We start from the raw sequence: 23,175 nt of genomic DNA on the forward strand, positions 1-23,175 counted from the left end.
TTATGGCATGGCCACAGATTTAAACTTTATATTATTTTAAATTTAAACAGTATATTATTGTGCTTGTTGAATTCTATACTACTCTTTTAGATTTAAAAGAGAAATTCAATCATTTGAGATACAGTCACGAAGAGCAGCAATATGCTTAGAGAAGCCTAACATAGCTATCAACACTTCTAAGATGATTAACCGATCTCAACCATATGTATGCTTGTTCCCTTTATTGCCCTTAATGTATGAACTGCTAACAGGATTGGGTCCATGATCCCTGTACAGTAATATCCTATTATGGCTCTCCTTTATGTATTCTTGTTCTTTTTCACTGTCATAATAATTAAACCAGATTAATATTTCTTTGATATTCATGTATAGATTCAGGTATTAGATCAGTATTTCTCAGCCTGGACAATTTTTGTATGGACTTCAACATCTAATATTCCTCAGGAAATGTGGTTGAGAAGCACTGTTTTAGATTATTGAAGGAGCATATTTCCCATATCATTATGGTAAATAATGAATCATTCATTAATTTTGAGCTCTTTATCACACTTCATGATTTAAATGCTTTGTATTGCTGTTAAAAGCTAGCAGAGACCTTTGGTTTCCACAGAAAAGGGGGTACTGCCTCTTTTTCAAATAAGGTGCCCAAATAATTAAATGATTGTGACACAACATGCATTCTACAGGTTTCTCTTCCTTAGAGCAAAATTAACTATAAAAATTAACAAGAAACTTGCTGCTTATTTGTACAATTCTTTTCACTCTGTGTTGTAACAACAGCATACTTCATACATAGGAAATTGTGGACAAAAAAAATGATACTAATGAAGTATTACTCATCTGCTTTTGCCCTTGCAGGATTTTGCTGAAAAGGAGAAGGCAGCAGCAAGGGCTTTGGAAGATGTGAAGGCTAACTTTTACTGTGAATTATGTGACAAGCAGTACCATAAACACCATGAGTTTGACAACCATATCAATTCCTATGATCATGCACATAAGCAGGTAAACCTAAAAAGCCATGTCAAATATTTTGCTTTATTGCATCAATCCTGGCAAACCAGCCGTGTAATCAGTTTGTAGGAGGTGATTACAGTTTATGTTCAAGTGCTGTTACACAACTTGTTATGCTTAGACCAATTCATATAATCAGTTCAATAGTTCAGCGTCAAGTGAAATGACTTTTTAAGATTACCAAAGCTCCCATTTCATAGTATCAATTTTTATTATAAAAGAGGGCAAGATTATTTACAGATTTCTATTGTTCCTAGACCTAGCCCAACACAACTTTGGAAATAAATTATGTAAAAGAGTTCAGGATTATGTCTATTTGTCCTTCAGCAGAATAAATTTCATAAACATTGAACTGACAGCAATCACAATTGGTATACTGGGAGAAACCAACAGAAGAAAGATCAAATTTGAAAGTAGGGTAGATCCATACCTTCCATGGCCATAGAGGGATTGAAAAAAAGAATGTCCAAAAAGAATACTTTCCTGTGTTACTCCTTCCAAACCAATGGAAGGTTGGAATGAAAATATGTAATTAGAATTGAAGTTCGTTCTGTACTTCTGTCAACACACATATAGGTAGAATCCTAATGCCAAATACATAATTCTCCATAGCTTGAACAGAATGAGATAAATTGAGTATCTGTGGAGAATAAGTGACAATAACAACAATAAGATTGAATTTGAAAATGAACTGAATCAGGGCAAAGATTGTGGAACAAAAAAGAATTCAAAGAAAAAAATTACCTTAGGAGAAGGTAATCAGGTAATAGTAGGAAAGTTGCTGATTTCTTTACATCCCAACCATGTGACCCAAAACAGATATTTTACTATGTGATGTATTTACTGCTGCAAAAAGAGCTTCTTCTAGTTATGAAAATCATACAGTAGACTAGACTGATACTTGCAAAGCACAAAAGAACCAAGATTTCTTATTGATTTAATTTCATCTACTGCCATTAGGTGATTTCAGATTGCAATGATCCAACAGCCATAAAATTTTATTTTCTTTTCCACTGCCTTTTTTTATCACCAAGGAGACAAATTTAAAATAAATATATAAAACATTTTATAAAATTATAAAACCATATAAAACAGGTTATTTTTTTAAAATAAAAAATATCATTACTTAATTGATCCATAAAAAGCTTATAATAATATAAAATTCATTTTGTATATGAGGGTAATCCTATGATGTCCCTTTCCTACAAAAAAAAAGCATGTATTTCCAAAAGCAACTTTTTCTGTTAATCAGAATTGTTTGCTTCATATTGATTGAGTCCAAGCATTGCCATCCTTTCCTTTCCTTTGCATATACTTATAGGCCTCCCTACATAGACATATATTCTAACATGTTTCTCAGAAACAGTGATTTATTTAAAATAGAAATGTCATGTTGATGCATCAGTTGTTTTTTCTTGGTTGCTTTCCATTATAAAAAAATCATAGTTAAAAGCAATAAAACTCTTTTTAATTTTAAAAACTGCACTTAATGCTATAAGAGAAAATGACAGATTAGTAGTGAAAGAACAAATGGCCTATATTTTTAATCAGACAACATAAACCTCACACAAAGTAGGAGTATGTGTTTTTTTCAATGCTGCTCTACAAGGTAAAGTACAGCTGAACTAGCTGATCCATAGAGTGAAGGAATAAGCATGAAAAAGATCTATTTATCCAATTCTACCAACCATTTAATAATTATCAAAGTTGCAAATGTGTAAATAGAGTAACCTTTAATTTGGTATTGCTGGTGACATATTTTTCTTTATTGTAAAATTATAGCTGGCATTAAAAGTTCCCATTAGATCCATCTATATCAGTTGTAAAATGACTGCGCCCCTGGCATAGAGAAGGCTAAGTAACAGGGTTTATTAGCTGATTGAAATTCATTTTTAAACACAGCCTGAACAAGAGAATTAGTATAAAAGTTCATGAGAAGAGAAACAATTATGCACTTTCATTAACTCCTTTTAAAAAGTGTATTACTGCACAACGTTCCTTGAAATTGGCATAAGTAACCTGCAGTTGATATTTTCATGCCGCATTATAATCAGAGAAAGTAGCAATCTATAGTTCTTCTGATTTTGTCCATAACTTCTTTCTAGATAAATTGAATTAAAGACCACCTTCAAATAAAAAAGTAGCATAAAGGATTTCTTCTCAGCAACTAGAATACAGCATTTTTAGCTAAATTGTGCAGTTCAAGGCATTAATCAACATCTAACTGAACTTCTGTTCTTGGGCAATACCTTATTTGGATTAACCAATCAATAAATTTCCCTTGTCATATGATTTATTAAGTTTAATTGGCTAAATGAGAGGCAGTTTGAAGTAGTGATTAAGGCACCAGGCTTAACAACATAGAACACTGAGTTCTAGCCCAATCTTAAACACACAACCGCCTTGATTCCCAATGCTTTCAAGCCTAGAAAGAAAGAATTAAGCTATTTCTGAAAAGTACAACCCAAAAGGCAACGTGGATTGTTCTTGACCTATAGTTAAAGACTGAATAATTTCACATACAGATATTTCCCATTTTTGACAATTGTGAAGCATTAAAATTCCTTAAACTGATTTCAATGGAAAATATTTTAAAGACTTTAAAGACATCATAACATTGCAAAAAGCAGAAATAGTTGTTCCTCTCATAAACTGTGCTTTGATTATATGCTGCCAAATTGGCGTTGACTTTTACAGGGACATAGAACATCTTCAGGATTATCTATTCTTGACATAGTCATTTAAGTCTTCCAGCAACTCACCTATAATTCCAACTATTAGCTGGTTCTTATCTTCTTCTCCTCTTTTCCCAGTATCATAGAATTTTCCATAGAGATAGGTTTTAAATAATGTCTAAGGTATGGTAATTTAAGCATGGTCGTTTATACTTTGAATGAGAATTCTAAATTGAATTGTTTTGGGATTCTTTTGTAATTTCCTTAGCTATCCATGACATTTTTACCCATTTTCACCAATACCACTATTCAAAAGTATTAGTATCTATCCTGTTTCTTCAAAGATAACTTTTTGCTTCCATGAGGTATTACAGGAAATACCATTGAAGGCACTAGCCAAATTTTTGTGAATGTGGACATATTACAGTATCTAAATTTATTTTCAAGGCTTTCATTGCTCACCTGTCAAGAGCTAGTCTGAAGTACATTACATCAACAGCTGGCTCCTTTACTGTTGATAATCAATTAGAAAAGACAAAATATTTCTACCAATTCACAATTTTCATTCTCAGATTTAAAGCTATAAATTGAACTTGTCATTATTTTGGTCTTATTTAAATTTAATCTTAATTCCTCTTTTTTTTTTTTACTATAGGCATTGACTTTCATTACTAGAACTAATGGAACATTTGCATTTTCAAATGTTAATGTGTCATCAGCAGAGTGCTGATTATTAATGTTTCTTCCTCCCATTTTAAAACTATTGCACATCCTCTTCCAATCCAGTCATATTAAGCATGTAAATTGAACAAATAAAGAAAATACTATATATAACTTTGTCTCACTCCTTTGCTGACCTGGAGCCAGTCTGTTTAATTTCTGTCATATGTATTGCTGCTTCCTGTCCTACATATGGAGTGCACATGAGATAGTGAGATGTTCTCCCATTTTCCTAAAGACATTAATAGGTTGACATAATAGGTTTCCAACATAATGGAAAGCCATTATAATCTCTATACTACTAAAACTCCTGTAGTCATAATCTTTAATTGAGTATATCAGACAACAATTTTTGAACCAAGGAACCTCTAATGGTTCAATTTACAGAATGAACCCAAAATCTAGACCCATAACTCCCAACGAAATACAATTTAGAAAGGTTGTGGCTTCTTCGGTATTATTGCCTGCTGCTATAGTGCTTAATTTCTACTGCATCATATGATCTTCATTTCAACTATTCTGTGACTGTTTCCCAGCCAGTCTCACAATCAGTTCCTTCCTCCCCCACCTAGTAGCAACCAATTATCTGTCTGTTAGGAAGGGAAAAAGGAAAGTTTTATGATGCTCCCTGCAAGATTCCCACAAGGAAACTGAGTGGAGAAGCTAGCAGGTAGTCTGAAGTTGCTCCTGCGTCCACTGATTATTATTTTTTTTAATCCACCCTTGATCATTCTGTTTTTTCTGTTTGGATAAGAAATGCCTCTGAAATAATGACCCAAAGGGACACTGGTTATCTAGTAATTAGTAAAACATACATTGATTTTTTATATATATATATTATTTGGCTTTCTCAAAGTATGCTAGCAATACTGTGTCTTTTTTCTCAATCTTTTCTAAAACCAGTTTGAATATCTAGTCTTTCAATTCCAAATGGAGCCCTAATCTGCATTGGATAAACCAAAGCATTTTATTTTATTTTTTTGCTAGCATATGAAATTGTAAATATTGTATGATAGTTGCACAATATGTGAAGTTGCCTTTATCTGATATTGGAATAAAGATTGACATTTTCCAGTTTTGTAGTTCTTGTGTCAGTCTCCAGATTTATGGATATAGTTTCATTAGAACCTTTATGGATTCTTCTGTTGCTTTCTATATTTCTCTAATCGATAATAACAGTCTTCTAACATCATTTTATAGTATTAGAAATTCTTGCAAAAAGGAAATATCTTATAAGGTACCTTGGGTACCTTATCTCTGCTGAGCATAATTTTAGTTATACTCCTTCCATGTTATTTCATCATCTTTAAATAAATTACTATTGTCCATTGCATCTTTTTGCATGCCAATTCGAGACTGGAACTCCTTCTGAGTTAAGACAACTTCTGAAATGCATTTTTCCATGTCTGTTTCCATATTTTATAATTTTAGAGATGTGGTAATAGTGATTCTTATGTCTTCTATCATCTGTCTGAAATTCTAATAAAGAAAATATTTGTGCTCATCATTGAAGTTAGGATCGTTGTTGATCTCTGAACTTGGTGGTTTTCTTGCAGATGTTTCATTATTCAAACTAGGTAATATCATCATTGCTAGTAAGGAATGTTTACTCTCAGTTTATGTACTAGTGGCTTGTCCTGTCGATGTTGGTGTGAGTGATCTTGGAAGTTCTTTGGCTGGGCTGTTTACTGTTAGTGTGTCTGACAGCTCCTTGGTTTGAGTATTGTTTACTTCTTGATTGTTGGTGTTAATTTGAGTGTTAATTTATACTCATCTGGCTGTTGATTGCTGGTGGGGAGATGTTTTCACCTTTTTGTTCCCTTTTTGGTTTTGATTGTCTCCTTTGTACACTATCTAAATGTTATTTATGTCTATGTGTTTATTGATGCCAACTTGTCAGACTGCCAGGCTTCCAGGAATTCTTTAGCAAATACACAAAGATTGAAATACCCACAATCATGGATGTTATCAATCTTTGCCTAATCATATACTTTCAGCTCAACAAACTCATTTGCCTATTATAGAAGCTATTTTGAAGTTTTGTAAGATAAAAGAATTATGTTTCTAGTGAAATAAGAAGGTGAAATAAGAATCTTGGGAAGGGAGATCAGAATATTGTTAAGCTGGAATGGATTTTGTCCCAGATGTTTCTGCTGCTTTTCATTGAGCTAGCACTAAAATTCCATGTCCCAATTTTTATTTTCACTAAAAGCCAGCCTTGCCTTGCATATTTGTCACCACACATTCAGATTAATTATAGTTAATTATTTAATATGCACAATGTATTGAAAATGTTAAATGAGTCTCCAGAAAGAGACTCATTTGGTTACTTATGAAAATTAAAGTCAACAGTGATTGAAAGAAACAGAGCAGCTGTTTGTACAACATGTTCACTTGTGTACGAGGGCAACACTGAATGCTAATTATTCTAAAGTTTGGGAAATGGATGTTTTATAAAGAGATGCAGAGATTTCATCTGTGATGGTAAACATCTCTAATGGAGAGATAACAGATTTTTTAAAAATCTTTCACCTATCTATGAATATTAGGGTGTCAGGAAGGGCATCTGGCCAGTAAATGTTCAGCTCCATTTAGTCATCCTGACTGCACTCCAATGCAAGGAATTACAGGGTCACTAAAAGAAAAAAAATCTATGAATATTGTATACAGGCACATGTATTCTTTTACAATATATAGATAAAACCTTTCCACAGATCAGATGATTTCAGGCGACCAAATTTTTGAATTGTAAGCATATAAAGAATGTAACTGAATTATTGGTTAAGCATTATACAAAAACAAGATTAAAGATAAAGGGGGAAATAATTTAAAAGATTAACTGAAACATTTACAGTATTGGCATAGATTGTTAGTTGCCCATCTGTGAAATATAGAAAAAGAAGTATGAATTAACTAGTGTAATATCACAGTAGACAGAATTCATGCTAACTTATTTATGAGAGAGATGCTGAGAAAACAATGAAAAACCCAGTTGCTCAGCTTTAATAAAAAAATAGAGCAATTATTCTAATTATTAGACCTGGAAGAGATGAAACACATAAAACTTCAATGGATTTGAGTAAAATAGCAGGATACTCTATTAACTGCTCCAAATCAAAGCAATATCAATACAGTGAAAATCTGGTTATCCATCCATTTAAGAAATATCAATTCGATATTTGTATCAAATCCATTAAACATCTAGGTATACATATATCAAAAGATACTGTATAACTCAGCTAAATTTGGAATATAAATAAAATATGTACAGACGTTATTTCAGATATCAAACGTTGGGTATCATTAAACTTCACCCTTTGGATATAGATAAACACTCTCAAAATGAATATTATTCCCAGATTTTTATATTCTGAGAAGAATTCCAGTTCATATATCTGGAAAATATTTTCAGAAAATATATTTTTGTTCAGAAAATTTTATAGGGTTCTTCAGTTCTGAGAATATTTTTATATTACAATTATCAGTTAATGAGAAGATTTAGTTTTCTGAATCTGGAGTTATAACAGAATGATATTAAATATTAGAGGCCAACAATTGAAATTCATTTTCTGATTTGGGCAATTTTGGAATATGCATATTAGCGATCTTTCATTTGATGGATAGTATTTTTACCTCCAGAAACAATTGTCTAAATCAACTTTATGGGAACCCCAACTTTAAAAACTGGGAAATTTTTGAACCAAGGAGAAAAATTATATGGAAGCAATGATAGATGATGAGGATAAATTTTGAACATCGGCTGTGTTAAGAGATAAATATCATCTATTAGATGTAACCCAATGGCATATTTATAGTTATAATATTTGTTAAAACTATTGTTTGGACCAGCAGCATTTTCAGCCTCTGCAATATCTGTAATTCTACAACTACTTGTTAAATCCTTTAAAATGAAAACCTACTGTTATTTTTTTATAGATATTTATTATCAATATATCAGTTTGATGTGCAGATGCTACGTAAGAAATAAGTGAAATAAACAATTAGAGGTTCCTGTATTTCCGATAAAATGGGAGAATGCCTTAAAATTTTCAGACTATTCTCTTGAACATAAATTTGACAACTAGACAGTATAGTGTAAATGGATTCTTTGTGCCCTTATTAGGGCCAAAAGATACAGTATTGGAAAGTTAAATATTAAATATTCACTCAATGGATTGAGGAGTTGATTATATTTGCCATTTATGAACGGATTGCCTCTAGACATAGACCTCATAGCCATTGTATAAATAAGTATAGTGAAATGTGGGACTCATTTACACAAATACAATAAGTTTTAAAAACTTGATAGTTAAATAAATTGGAAATATACCTACTTGGATCTTTGCTTTAGATAAGTGTGTGTAGAGTTCTAATTGTTCACTATTAAAACAATGTCATTTTTTTTTACTTTTTCACTTTTTTAAACCACTTTTTCTATGTCTTTTGTTGTCTTTAATAATGTATGCATTTCTATCATAATTATCTTTGTTTTGTTCCCTTTTCATATATATATATATATATATATATATATATATATATATATATATATATATATATATATATATATATATATATATATATATATATATATATATATATATATATATATATAATTTTAAAAACAATAAATAACATATTAGATGATTAGATTTTGTGGCTTAACCAGAAATGTCCCAATTTGATCCAAATGAATAGTTTGTATAGTTTTATCTACTCCAGAAGCCAAAGTGAAATTTGTTAAAACGGATCTTTAATTTTCTCATTTTCTAATATGGAAGAAAAACTAAGATTTTTTAAAAAACATTTTTTTTAAATGTTTTGTCCACGCAGAACTTTCAAGAACTTTCAACTGTCTATGAAACTGATGCAGGGATTTTCAAGCTAAGATTTTTTAAAAATCCAACTGGTGGGAATTACAGGGAGGAAGACAAAATTAATTTTCACTTTTACTTTTACAAAAGTAAAAGGTGCTTCCATGAGGTGGAGCTGACTAAACAAACATGCAACTATCAATGTTCAAATTTCTTTGAGACAGCAAACTCACAAAATCTATGTTAGCTAACGAAGAAAAAATGTGGGTAAATTGTGTAGAGAAAAAATGTATAAATGATAACAAATCAGTAACCATATTACATCAACAGCAGAAGGTGGATAAAATTTTTGAATGCAATTAAATTAACAACACTATCATTATTATCTTCCCTTTATTGTGAGAATTCAAACTGGCATTATCTCATAACTGCATCCCCACACCAATCATGTAAAGGAAACTTGGTAGAGAAACAATATTTGCTGCCATGCCTCAAAATTTCAGAGCCGCATATTAGAATTGTATGTTCTGGAAGTTCTAGATCTGGGCAAAGCCTTGCCAGAATCTTAAATAAGCTAGCTTAATCAAACTGATATATGGACCTTAACTGGCTATTATACAACTGTGTGTATGAATTAATAAGTTGACAAAAGAAATGAAAGAATAAATGAGATAATATATAATCACTATATGCAATATAGGTCCTAGCTATAATTTGAAATTATAAATAATGAGAAGACCTAATGTAGCATCAAGTTAATGAATTCTATGTTTTATTTTCTTTATCCTAATATCATTTTGAAATAGAAATCAATACTACATCCTATTCTAAAACAATTTATTTCTGAAATATGAATTGATTGCCTAGTTCTGCTAAACTGCTTAACTTCTGCATTAACACAATCACATTAATGAAATCGGTGCTTGGGCAAGAGGAATAAAATTATCAAATGCCACTGAACACAATCTTCTCACTTGTTATGACTTCAGGCACTATATCCCCATTTTAAATGTCAGTTTATACAAGTCTTTATTTTAAACTCATAAATCTATATAGTTAGATGAGCTTTATTAAGAACCAATATACCTTATGCAAAAGACCTCTGCTGATACTTGTTTATTGTGCAAATAAATTAGCTGAAGTCATCCCTAAAGAGACAGGTTGTTCACAATAATAGGATTTTCTTGTCATCAAGCCCTCAGAAAGCTATAGCAAAACATGAAAGAATCTTTAGCCTGTAATGTCTTGATAAGCTTTATTGGTAAATGTTTGATATACTGTGAAATTATATTTACCATTTTTGAGACTGAATTTAAATTTAAATGATAAAGTAGCAGTTTAGTCTTCTTGGAATTAGGGGCAAGAAAACTCCCAAGACAGTTCATTTCATGATTAAAGAAAGAGCTTTCACTTTACAACAATTTGATGTATTACATTATACACAGAAGTACAGAATTCTATTATCTGATTCTAGTATCTCAAGCTGTTGTGCATGTCAGGACGTGATCAATGTTAACATTTTCACTATCCTCTTTTCCTCATTTTCCTTTAGATGTGCACATTTTTCAAAAAGTAAATGTATTGTGCATCATAAAAAATTAAAAATGGAGACATTAACCCATTTTGGTCAACTAGCTATTTATATAAACTATATTTTAACAATAAAATACCTATGTTTATAAACTATGGTGGCAAAAGTGCCAGTAGGAAATATCTGAGTTTTTATTTTATTTATTAAATTTTTATGGCACCCATCTCACCTGCTTTGAGTGTCTAAAGACTGCAGAACAAATGAGCAAATAACGGAGAACAAAGCAAGTTTGGTTTCCATCTCCGAGGCCAAATCCCCATACCTATAGTGGACATAATCCAGATTTATTTTATAGATGAAAAACAAACAAACCGAAGAACATGTTTTCAGTTCAAAAGTCTAGAATAGATGATGGACACCAAGCTATGGATGCCTCACCCTAATTCAATTAGTAGAAGATATACATTCTACCATTAATCTACCAGTTTCTTTCATTTGAATGGTCTAATCATGAACAAAATTAATTTTATGTTGATATTGAGGTAATATATAAATGTATTGAACTACACATATAGAAGGAGTCAATATATCTGTATTACTCTGGAATGAGCTACCGGTAGCAACAGAAGAGGTAACAGCATTTCATTAAAGCCTAGCTGCTATATACTGGATAAGAGACTGAAGTGATTCTCTTTTCTCTATACTGGTGGATGTAGCATATATGAAACATCTGAAGGCTAGCATGCATGCTCCTTTTTAAATATAGTACAGTCAATCTGAGTTTATAACTTCAGAATGTTCTTATGCTATGCTTGGGAAACCCATGTTTAAGTCCATTTATCCTATGGGAATTTACGGCCTTAGTTTGGGCCAATCATTAACACCCAGTCCAACATACCATACAAATGTGTAGTTGTTATGAGCAAAATAACTTTAAGACAAGAGATCTGGTATAAAACTCTAAAGCTTCTGAAGGAAAGATAGAACTGAAATCTAACAAATAAATAAATTAGGTTGTTTGCAAGGTCATTATGTTTCCTGCCTAAGCAGGGAGTTGGATTAGAAGGGACTACAAGGTCCCTTCCAATTCTGTATTCTATTCTATTCTATTCTATTCTATTCTATTCTATTCTATTCTATTCTATTCTATTCTATTCTATTCTTTTTTTTAGATATTTTTTTAAAAAAAATTTAAAACAAAAAAAATCATAAAACACATCTTTTCACAAGCTTTTGCTCTGGTCACAAATTAAAACAAATCATTAAAAAATCTTATTTTCAATTAACACAACTCAATATTTTAAACAAATAGTTCCTGCAAATCTATCTATATAACTATGCCATTATCCCCAAAAACCCATTACTTAAATCTTAAATCCTAACCAGTTATCAATTCATTTTCTCTTTCATTTGCTTAGATGGATATTTTAACAATATAAATCATACAATTATATTAAACAGATTAAACATTCATTAATTATTTAATTATTATTAAACTTAACATGCATTTTATCTTAACTATCACTCTCAACATACACCTCCTCATTTTAATTATCCCACCTCTTTTTATTATCTTTGATGTTAAACCAATCATTTCTATTTCTTGACTGTTAATCACAGCATAACTCTTTGTTTTGGCTGTTGAATATAGCGTATTTTTATTTTTTAGCCATTATCCAGCATGCCCTTTGTTTGGCTGTTAAATACAACATATTAATTTTGTTTTTTGGCCGTTACACGGCATCTTCAGGTTTGTTTGGCTGTTGAACACAGCATCTCTATTTTTGTTTTTTGGCCGTTACACAGCATATTAGTTTCATTTTGGCTGATACCCAGCATGACCATTTATTTGGCTGTTCAATCCAGCATATTATAGCTTTTTGGCTGTTAAAAACAGCATGTTCATAGTTGGTTTAACAATCTCTACTTAAACCTTTCTTTGTTGTTTCCCTCCATCTATGCATTGCTTTTCATTTAATCATATTTTTCTTTATCCTTTTTCATAGCATTCATAACATTTTAACCTTGAGACATGGTTCTTGCTTAAAACATATTTTTAAGTATATTTTTAAATTCCTTTTAGCATTTTCAATTAATCATATTCACCTTATTTTTTACCTTAACATTTTACCATTAAAACATAGTTCTTGCATTAAACATATCTTTACATGTATTAGTTTCATTTACTTTATTTTATTTTTAATCACATTATCTTCATTTCCTCATCTGCAAACATAAATTTCCTTCCATTTTCCAAGTTTTTAATTTTATTAAGTCCAATTAAATCTCTTTTCATATTTTTATTCCGGATATAATGTATCAAATCTCTTTTTTTTTAAGGCTGCACTTAATCCTTCTTCTATTCCTGCACCAACGTTCAAATTATTATTTGTTCAACTGTAGGAATTCCATTGTAGATTCCTTTTCTTTTTACCAAAGTCCAGCTGCTTGCAGTCAGGAAAGAAAAATCCTCCTCCACAGTTCAGCAATTTTTTTTTTCTATAGAGCTCAAAGTTTTCATAACAAAGGGAGGTTACAAAGTTCCTCTTTGTGCCAGATGGTGTCGCTCTATAATCCACATTTCCCATTAGTCATGCAAGACTCCATTTTATTTCTTATTATATAACCATCCACTTTATTTTCTTCTTTTAGTTAAAAAAGTATCAAATCTTCTTTTTTTCCCCCCTTAGTCCAATTCAAATTTTTAAATGTTTAGTCCTTTGACCATATCTCTAAATTAAGTCTCTTAGTTCTGTTCCAAAATTAGTTGTTTCTCGGGTCTTTGTTCTTTAAAGTTACAGTGTAAAAAATTTCCAAAGCCCCTTTGTTGCTTAGCCGCTGTTTTAGGCTAGGGGTCTTCTAGTTACTAATATAGCTCCAAACGTTGTTACAAGCCTGGGCTGTTGTCACTCACCCGGCTTCAAAAGGCTCTGTTTTACTTCGCTTTCCTCCAGCACTTTTCTTACCCAGTTGTCCCAGCTTTGTGGCAGCCATCATGGCTGCCGCCCCCCGCCACCGACTCACAGTGGGTTAACTCTGACCTCCGAGGAACTTGCCTGTTCCTCTCGGTCTTCCAAGGTGCCCCTCTTCTTCCCCATAAAATGTTATGTTTGTTTGTGTTTTTAATATTCTATTCTATTCTATTCTATTCTATTCTATTCTATTCTATTCTATTCTATTCTATTCTATTCTATTTTTAAAAAATAATTTTATTGAGTTTTTAAGTTTTAAAAAGAAAGTAAAGAAAAATACAACAAAAAACAGAAATACATTAAAAACACGTAATATATAATGTAATGTTATGTTTGTTATGTGTTTTTAATATTCTATTCTATTCTATTTTTTAAAAATAATTTTATTGAGTTTTTAAATTTTAAAAACAAAGTAAAGAAAAATACAACAAAAAACAGAAATACATTAAAAACACGTAATATATAATGTAATGTTATGTTTGTTATGTGTTTTTAATATTCTATTATATTCTATTTTTTAAAAATAATTTTATTGAGTTTTTAAATTTTAAAAACAAAGTAAAGAAAAATACAACAAAAAACAAATACATTAAAAACACGTAATATATAATGTAATGTTATGTTTGTTATGTGTTTTTAATATTCTATTCTGGACAAGGCTGCCATGCGGAGGAAGGCAGAGATAGTCCTTGACTTATGACCACAATTGAGCACAAAATTTTCGTTGCTAAACAAAGAGCGTTGTTAAGTGAGTTTCACCACATTTTACTCAATCCATGACCTCTCCTGGCTCTAACAGTCATGTGCAAGCTAGGTAGGGAAGAATATCTGAAGGTGTGTGTAATGTTCTAAATGTATAGAAGTTATAGTTAAATGTGTGGCAGAAAGTGGATTCTGGGTGTGTTTTTCCAAATGTAGTAAGTGAGGTTGAATGTGTATAGTTTTAAAAGAGCTCTCTGTGTGTACATACATATACAGTATATATAGTAGATAATGTATCCTTTTGTGTGCCTATATACACTCTATACTATGTAATATGTATGTACACATATGGCATATGTACATAGGATTAAATAGTATATTTTGGATGTTCAGTAGTAGTAAATAAATAGACAGGGAAATTGTATCTCGTTGAGGCCTTTGAGCTGAGGAGAGGCCAAGCACCCTAACTCTAACCCTTGACGTGAGTGATGTCAAGTTGCCCACACCCACCTAGTCACATGACCACCAAACCACGCCCACCAAACAAGCCACGCCCACAGAACCGGTAGTAAAAAAATTGGAACCCACCCCTGGAACACTGGAATTATTAAGTCTGTCATCTGCACCTCTATAACTGTCTGGTTTGGTTCTGCAAGCCAACAAGACAGACACAGACTTCAGAGGATAATTAGAACTGCAGAAAAAACAATTACTACCAACCTGCCTTCCATTGAGGACCTGTATACTGCATGAGTCAAAAAGCAGGCTGTGAAAATATTTACAGACTTCTCACATCCTGGACATAAACTGTTTCAACTCCTACCCTCAAAATGATGCTATAGAGCACTGCATACCAGAACATCTAGACACAAGAAGAGTTTTTTCCCGAACGCCATCACTCTGCTAAACAAATAATTCCCTCAACACTGTCAAACTATTTACTAAGTCTGCACTACTATTAATATTCTCATCGTTCCTATCACCTATCTCCTTCCACTAATGACGACTGTATGACTGTAACCTTGTTGCTTGTATCCTTACGATTTGACTATCATTAAGTGTTGTACCTTATGATTCTTGATGAATGTATCTTGTCTTTTTATGTACACTGAGAGCATATGCACCAAAGACAAATTCCTTGTGTATCCAATCACACTTGGCCAATAAAGAATTCTATTCTATTCTATTCTATTCTATTCTATTCTATTCTATTCTATTCTATTCTATTCTATTCTATTCTATTCTATTCCATTCCATTCCATTCCATTCCATTCCATTCCATTCCATTCCTATTCCTATTCCTATTCTCCTTCTCTGTAACTTCTAATTTCATTTCCCCCTGACCAAAAATCTCCCTGATTCCTCTCATTATCTGTAATACCAGTAATGCATGTACATACATATAGAATATGCCAAAAGTTAGGCCCTGTAGGCCAGTACTGTAGACCGTTTAATGGAAACCATCACACAAGAATCTTCAAACATCATAGAAAACTTTAAAAACTACTTTAGTTTTTTACTGTAGTAAAACTACAGAACTTCTTTACTGTAGTTAGAAATGTTCAAATGTCATGCATCAAATGTCAGGAAATTTGAAAATGATTACCAGTTCAAACATTTATTGTAATTTATATAATAAATTGTCTATGGAACCTGACATTTGGTTTGTGTGCATGTGGATGTTTTGTGTGGATGTGGATGTGTCATGAAATTTATATTTAAAACAAACCTTCTCACCCTTATGGGTACTCTCTGACTTCCTCAATTTCAGATCCTTCTATCAGAGGCCTGGGACTTTGAGGCTTCTGCACAGGTTGTGAGCTGTTTCTAGCAGTGCATTATTTTGGACAGAGAGCTCTGATATCATTCCTGGGATCTGTTGAAGACACTCTCCCAGCTTAAGAGTCACAGCCCTGAGTGCTCCTACCACTAATGGGACCATTTTGGCCTTTACTTTCCACATTTTCTGCAGTTTCTCCTTCAGGCCCTGATATTTCTCCAGTTTCTCATACTCCTGTTTCCTGATGTTGCTGTCACAGGGTACTGCTACATCTATTACCCCAGTATCTTCTGGTCCTTGTCTATGACTGTAATGTCTGAATGGCCAATATCTGCCTGTGTGTCTGGATCTGAAAGTCTCACAGGATCTTAGCCCTCTTATTTTCCATAATGTGTTCCCAATGCCAGTCTGCATGGAGCTTACTGCTAGCTGCTGGTTCATCTGTGTTGCTAAGCATTCATGCAGTGCTGTTAATTTCTATAGCCAGTAGGTATGGATCATGTATCAGTCAATTGCTGTCAAGCTGTTCATGTTCTTAAACCACCCATTGTTGGATATATGCTATTGTGATGGTGACTGGTTCATGTTCTGGGAGATTGCTCTGGTCTGCTCTCAGCACTGGTGTTATATGTCTTCTCTTTCTCTCATATATCCTTCCAGTACTGTTCCATTTTTGCTACTGTTACTGTGTTATTGCACTACAATTGGGAGTGTACTTTGGGTGATTCTACGGAGAACATGGCATTTATCTTCTCTGTCTTCCTAGTGTATCTCGTTAGCCTAGTGGTGTCAACCTTTGTTTAGCAATCTCAAGGACTTTGGTTCCAGATTCTCTTGTTCCCTCCATTTATGGTTTGTTCCAGTTGCTCATTTATCATCAGATTGTGCTGGTTTCTCAACATCTGATGAAGACCTGATTAATTTGGGCAACATCTGAGTTAGCATGATCATCCTAGTTCATGCCATTCTCATATTTTGAGGTAAGCAGATGAAGCATTAGGGGGACTTTGCCCAAGGCCAAAGACTTTTGCCAAAGAATCCCTAAGACCTACCAACCAGGATTTGAACTTGTCTCCAACATCAAGGGCTGTGCTCTAACCACTCATCTGCATATAAAGCTTAAACAAGTAAATCAATTCCATATTTCTTTATTGTATGCAGTAACTTCTAATTTTCTTTAAAAATATAACAAAAAAGTTTTATTTTCATGTCTTAGATGTATAAACAAATCTTTAAAGCAACATTCAAGCTTAATCAAGAAAAAATTCTATTAAGAAATACCAGAAACAACAACATATTGAAAATTTTAATCTTTAATCCCTTCACATAATGTACTACAAATTAATTTCTTATCATCTTTTCTCCTTTGCAAATGTAACACTTTCTTCCACTTTTAATACTAAAGCTTATCACTTCTTCTAAACTACAACAAAAATTTCTTCTTCCTAAATCTTATCTACAAACCAATCTGTAAAGCCTAGTTCAGTCCTGATTAAAAAAAAAAAGATACTAGGAAAAAGCCCCATCATTTATATGTAAACTTTGATTGAATAAATCTATTTTTTTTTTAAAAAATACTTTTAAAACTCTTTATGTTTATTTCTTTTAAGCAGCATTGCCAAACTTGATTTCATTTCATTTTATCTTTATTTTTTCTCAGGAACCCTTGATTTTGGATTTACAAAAAAGGTGTGTTATATTTATATAACTTATTTTGTAAATCCAAAATAAGAAAGTTGTCCAAGTAATTCTTCTGAATTGAAACTCATATATCTAAATTCTCTTCTGATTTATCATTTTGTGCTCCTTTCAGTTATTAAAATATTAACTGGTTTCATATATAAGTTCTGTATAACATCTTTGTCAGTGTCATTATGATATCCTGTGAATTTTAAATCCATATTCAAAACAATCTGATTCTCAGTTGTATCCTCTTCTATATCCTGTTTTAAATTCATTTTTATAGTAACAGACAATCTTAAGAGAAAGGTCCAGGTACATTGTTGCCAAATATCCTTGAATTCTTCCAGAAATATCCCTCTCCATTCTTATTAGTGAGTCTCTTCTTCTTTCATTATAATACTTAGTCTATTTTCTGCTTGCCTCTAGTTTCCAGTCTCCAAACTCTCCTTACCATGTTTTTTGTCTAATCCACATTTTCCCAATGAAAATGTCTTACTCTCAAGTTCAAAATCTTCATATATTTTAATAGAATTTTAAGCAAACCACAGAAATTATTTTTACATTTATTTCAAAATTTTATTTCCGGTTAATCTAGTCCTCTAATTTGTTATGGAAGCAAAATAATAATGCCTCATCTTCACTAAAGTAAAACTGGCCCAAAGTTACACCACGATATGAGATAGTACTTATAAAATTTATACGATGCTCAACTCATATATGTTATGGATTCAGTAATGTTACCAAACTCTGGTTTTCTAATTAACTGTGGCAATGTAAATTGCTATAAATCTATAATCTCAGTGCAATGTGGGAAGGGGGGAATTTTTCTGGGAAACCAATTTAGAATGCCATGTTTAGGTCTCCTAAATATTAATTTGCAATTAAATATAATAATCTTCATTATCCATAATGGAGGGTCTCTTGAATGCTAGTACATGTGGAGGAGACAACATCTTTAAGAGGCATATGTGGTGATAAGGATTGTAATGATAGCAGTAGCACTTAGACTTATATACTGCTTCACAGTGCTTTACAGCCCTCTCTAAGCGATTTATAGAATCAGCATATTGCCCCCAACACTCTGGGTCTTCATTTTACTGATCTCGGAACAATGAAAGGCTGAATCAACCGAGAGCCGGTGAGTCGAACTGCCAAACTGCAGGCAGCTGGCAGGCAGCAGAAATAGCATGCAGTACTGCATTCTAACCACTATGCCACAAAGATGTGAACTTCTTGCAGATCTGATTGGAAATCTCTACGCACTCAATTACAACTATGGATCAAATAATTTCATGCCTTATCTACACTGTAATTCAAAGAGGCACAAATCTCTTTCAATAGCATGTCAGAAACCACATTGAGAAAGCATGTAGGGCCATATAAAGTGCTTTTTATTAAAAATGGATGATATGACTCCTTTTAATTAATTCAATTATTCAATTATTAATTCATATTTTAAACACATTTATCATGATTCCTATCCTATCCCCACCCCCTAACATCTTAACTGATTTAGAAGTTTAATACAAAATTAACAATATCGGTCATAAGTGAGTTTCAGATTTTGCTTTCAAATTCAATTTATGAATATAAAAGCAAACTCTTATTCAACTTGAACCCTTATGATCTTGCATTGTATTTGAGCCAGCCCTCAAATCTTTTATAAACTCCCATCCATGGGCATAAATGGCTTGACATTCAGTTTTCATTTCTGTCATTCAAATTTCGGCTAATTTTAAGAGATTGTTATAAATTTAACCCCGATAATGCTATTCTGGCAGATATTTGCCTTCATATAGTGGATCTAACTCATTGCCTTATTTTTACTGCCATTCTGTGCCATTTTAAATGTATGCACTAGTTATAGCCTCACTTCTATTCTGAGTAAAGATTCTTGCCATTTATCTGATTAATATGCACAATTTAGCAATGTAATTAAGACCAATAGAGTTTAAGAATCTTGCTGATCTTGGTGCTGTAAATAAATGAATAACAAATTTTCAAGGTATGCTTCCAGCAAAACAAAACAAAACAAAACAAAAATCCAGAGCAACCCACATAACACTTTGTTATAATGCATGAATGATCTTTTTTGTGTTTAATGAAGATATTAAGGTGGACATATTCTGTTTAATATTCAATGTGTTTTGGAAGTATTAATATCTTCTTAGGTATGCAGAAATAAAGAATCTGAATGGGTCAACTCGGTGCAGCCAGTTAGGCATGGACAGGTCGGTGTGGTTAGCTCGTCTCTGCCAAGTCACTGCCACCAAGTTGTTGCAGGACAACTCGACATGTGCAACTTGCCCTGGAGACAACTTGCTATGGGCAGCTGGAAGAAAACTGGGTAGATGACCAAACAGGAAGGCAGAACACAGAGTAACAGCTTCCCATTTTCACCCCAGTTGCTGCCACCACTGCAGCCATTGCTGTGGGCTATTCAGAAGTAGCAGCTTCTGAATAGCCCATGGTTAGGGCCATGCAGGGTGGTGGTGGTGGACAAGGCAGGTGGCAGGGAGCAGCAGAGGGTGTATGCATTCCATTTTCACACTCCCCGCTGTCACTGCCAAGCTACCATTTGGCTCAGCAGCAGTGACGGTGGGTTTTATGAATAAGGGATGTGCTCAGCCCTCAGCCAAATGGCCTGCAGCAGTGGCAACAGTAGGTGTGAGTGAAAATGGGACATGCCCAGAGATCACCACCACTCTGCGCTCTGTTCACTCGCCCTGACTGTCCCTGCAGCTGCCTGTAGTAAGTTGACCCATGGTCAATTAACCATGTTGAGTTGTTCTGCGATGACTTGGCATTGGTGAGTTGATAGAAGCAACTTGGCAGTGGCAACTCGGCTGTGCTGAGTTGTCCTAGATCTATAAAGAAAATACATTTTGATTCTAAGTACTACTTAGACTAGTAATGCCTAATTTAGTTAGATTCTTAAAAGAAATAATGTTTTATGAATACTGTGATCAAACCCACCATGACATTTATTGCCATGATGGCTGTGACATTTATTGCCATAATGGCTGTGAATTTGTGCCTCTTCTTTCCTTCCAAATTATTATTGCATGTACAAAATAAATATTCATTGGGAAAGATAAGCAATATCAGACAGTTTCTTTGTCCATAAGATCTCAAGTGTAATTGGCCCATACTTCACTTTAAAATATGGTTTGCTTTATGATATTTGGAATAAGCCATAACTGCCCATTTGCTGCAGTTAAAAGAAGACACAAACCAAAACAACGGTTGGAATCATATACCTCATGAAGACAAAACCAATCTTCCTGAGATGAGGGGACCTAGTCATGCTATCTTTCTCTGGAAGAAAGCTTTTTTAATATTTATACTTTTCTATGAAATTTTCTCATTCTGCCTCATTCTTTTTTTTAATCTGCAGTTTCATCCCCTCTTATTATCATTCTCTTTCTTTTTACTTGCACTGTAATTCATGGACCTATTGTGGAACATTCTGGCACTCTACACTACTGTTTCAAAAAAAGAAAAATTTTAATCTCTCTGATCCTCATCAGCTACAAGATACAGGCTGTTTCTAGAATTTTCAGGAGATTCATGGAAGCAGCCAGTTTTTCCATTTCCCAGTTTAGGAGATGTGTCCTGGCATGCATAATCCTCTTTGTGTACTACAGACTCATATAATGAAAATAACTCAGTTTGGGCCACTTTTGGATTCTAGAAAAGCTTACATGAGACTAGATGCTAAAATGGATATTCTGTGCATGTGGCTGGATTTATAACCAGATTGCTAAGAAACAAAGGATGGAGTCCATGACAAAAAGGTTGTATGTAGAGACATTGGTTTGTCCACATGAACTGTAAATGTATATGTGAATCCAAAAGTTCAGGTCAGTTCACTTCAATTATAACATTCAGCTGCCCAGAGTCACTTTGAATAGTGAGATGGGCAACATATAAATTTAGTAAATAAATAAAAACATAAATTTAGATGGTGGTGAATGAGGAGGAGATGTTATTGATCAATCACACCTGCATGCCACTAGTACACAAATAAAATTTTATGATAAATTCAAGACATTTTAGATAAATTCAAGACATATCAAGTTCCCTGATATCAATGATTTGATCCTCAAGCAGCTGAAATCAGATTAACTTCTTTGCTGCTAAAAACGCTGCTTATTTCCCCAAAAATAAGACCCTGTTTTATATTTTTTTGAACCTGAAATAAGCGCTTGGCCTTATTGCCATGCACTCAAAAGCCCAATTGGGCTTATTATCAGGGGATGTCTTATTTTGGGGGAAACAGGGTATAATTTGCAATAATTGGCTAGAGGAAGAACATGAAGCTTTATAAGCGTAAAAACTGCTTGGGCACCTTCAACTGAAAAATTGGAAGTGAACATTTGGACATAATATTATCTTCCTGGGATTTTTTAGATCAGGATATTAGCTTTTGACTAGACACAGCCCCTTAAATAAATTATTTATAACATTACTAAAAGGGAATAGCAAAATAGTTAAAAAAATAAAGACACTTGCATTTATCTACTAAACAAGTGAAATAATTAATATTTTGTTTTTCCATATATTACCATTTTCATAGTCTGTATTGTTTCATAAGGTTATTCCTGAAATATAGCAATACTGTTCAAAATAACAAGAACATTGTTTCTCTCTCTGTGTGTGTATGTGTGTGTGTGTGTATACATACATATACATACATACATACATACATACATACATACATACATACATACATATATATATATATATATATATATATATATATATATATATATATATATATATAAATAAAACTAATATAAAGTAAGAAAAGGGAAACAACAGAAAAAAAGCTAAAAGTGTGAGAAGGAAAGAAGGCAAAAAAATAGAAAAGAAAGAAAAAGATACAAAGAAATGCACAATTACCAACAAAGCTAGGAGAGTCCGTGGATTAGAGGTTAATACATCTACCTAATATGTAAGTAGCATGAGTTATAAACCCAGAAGGATATGGCTAGCTGACAAGTGCTAAATAGCTTGAAACAGTTGTGGGCTGCTGCTGGTTTGGACCGGTTTGGGCAAACGGCTAGTTCCAACAATCATCTGGCCCCGCCCACTTGTTCCTGCTCTATCCTCTCATATATTTCTTTCTTTCTGGCTCGGCTGATTTGCGCAGCACAGCTGATTTCTGTGCCTCAGCTGTTCTACTTACCTGGGCTGCCTTAGAAGATAAGCAGCTGAGCTTCATATTTCTGTATTTTGAACGCTGCGTACAAGCACGTTAGGCGCACACACACGCTCACAGAATTAG

At 32.9% G+C, this 23,175-nt stretch overlaps 1 protein-coding gene across 1 annotated transcript in view; it reads left to right on the forward strand.

Moving 5' to 3' along the window:
- ZNF804B (zinc finger protein 804B) overlaps positions 1–23,175 on the forward strand; it is a 223,435-nt gene that overhangs the window by 185,328 nt on the left and 14,932 nt on the right. The window contains exon 2 of the mRNA XM_034402665.2: positions 859–1,002. Within this exon, the coding sequence (XP_034258556.1) occupies positions 859–1,002 (144 nt within the window). The remainder of the gene's footprint in view (positions 1–858; positions 1,003–23,175) is intronic.

This window comes from Pantherophis guttatus, chromosome 4 (assembly GCF_059756535.1).
Source record: "Pantherophis guttatus breed Tessera chromosome 4, ASM5975653v1, whole genome shotgun sequence".
Taxonomy (NCBI): Eukaryota; Metazoa; Chordata; class Lepidosauria; order Squamata; family Colubridae; genus Pantherophis; species Pantherophis guttatus.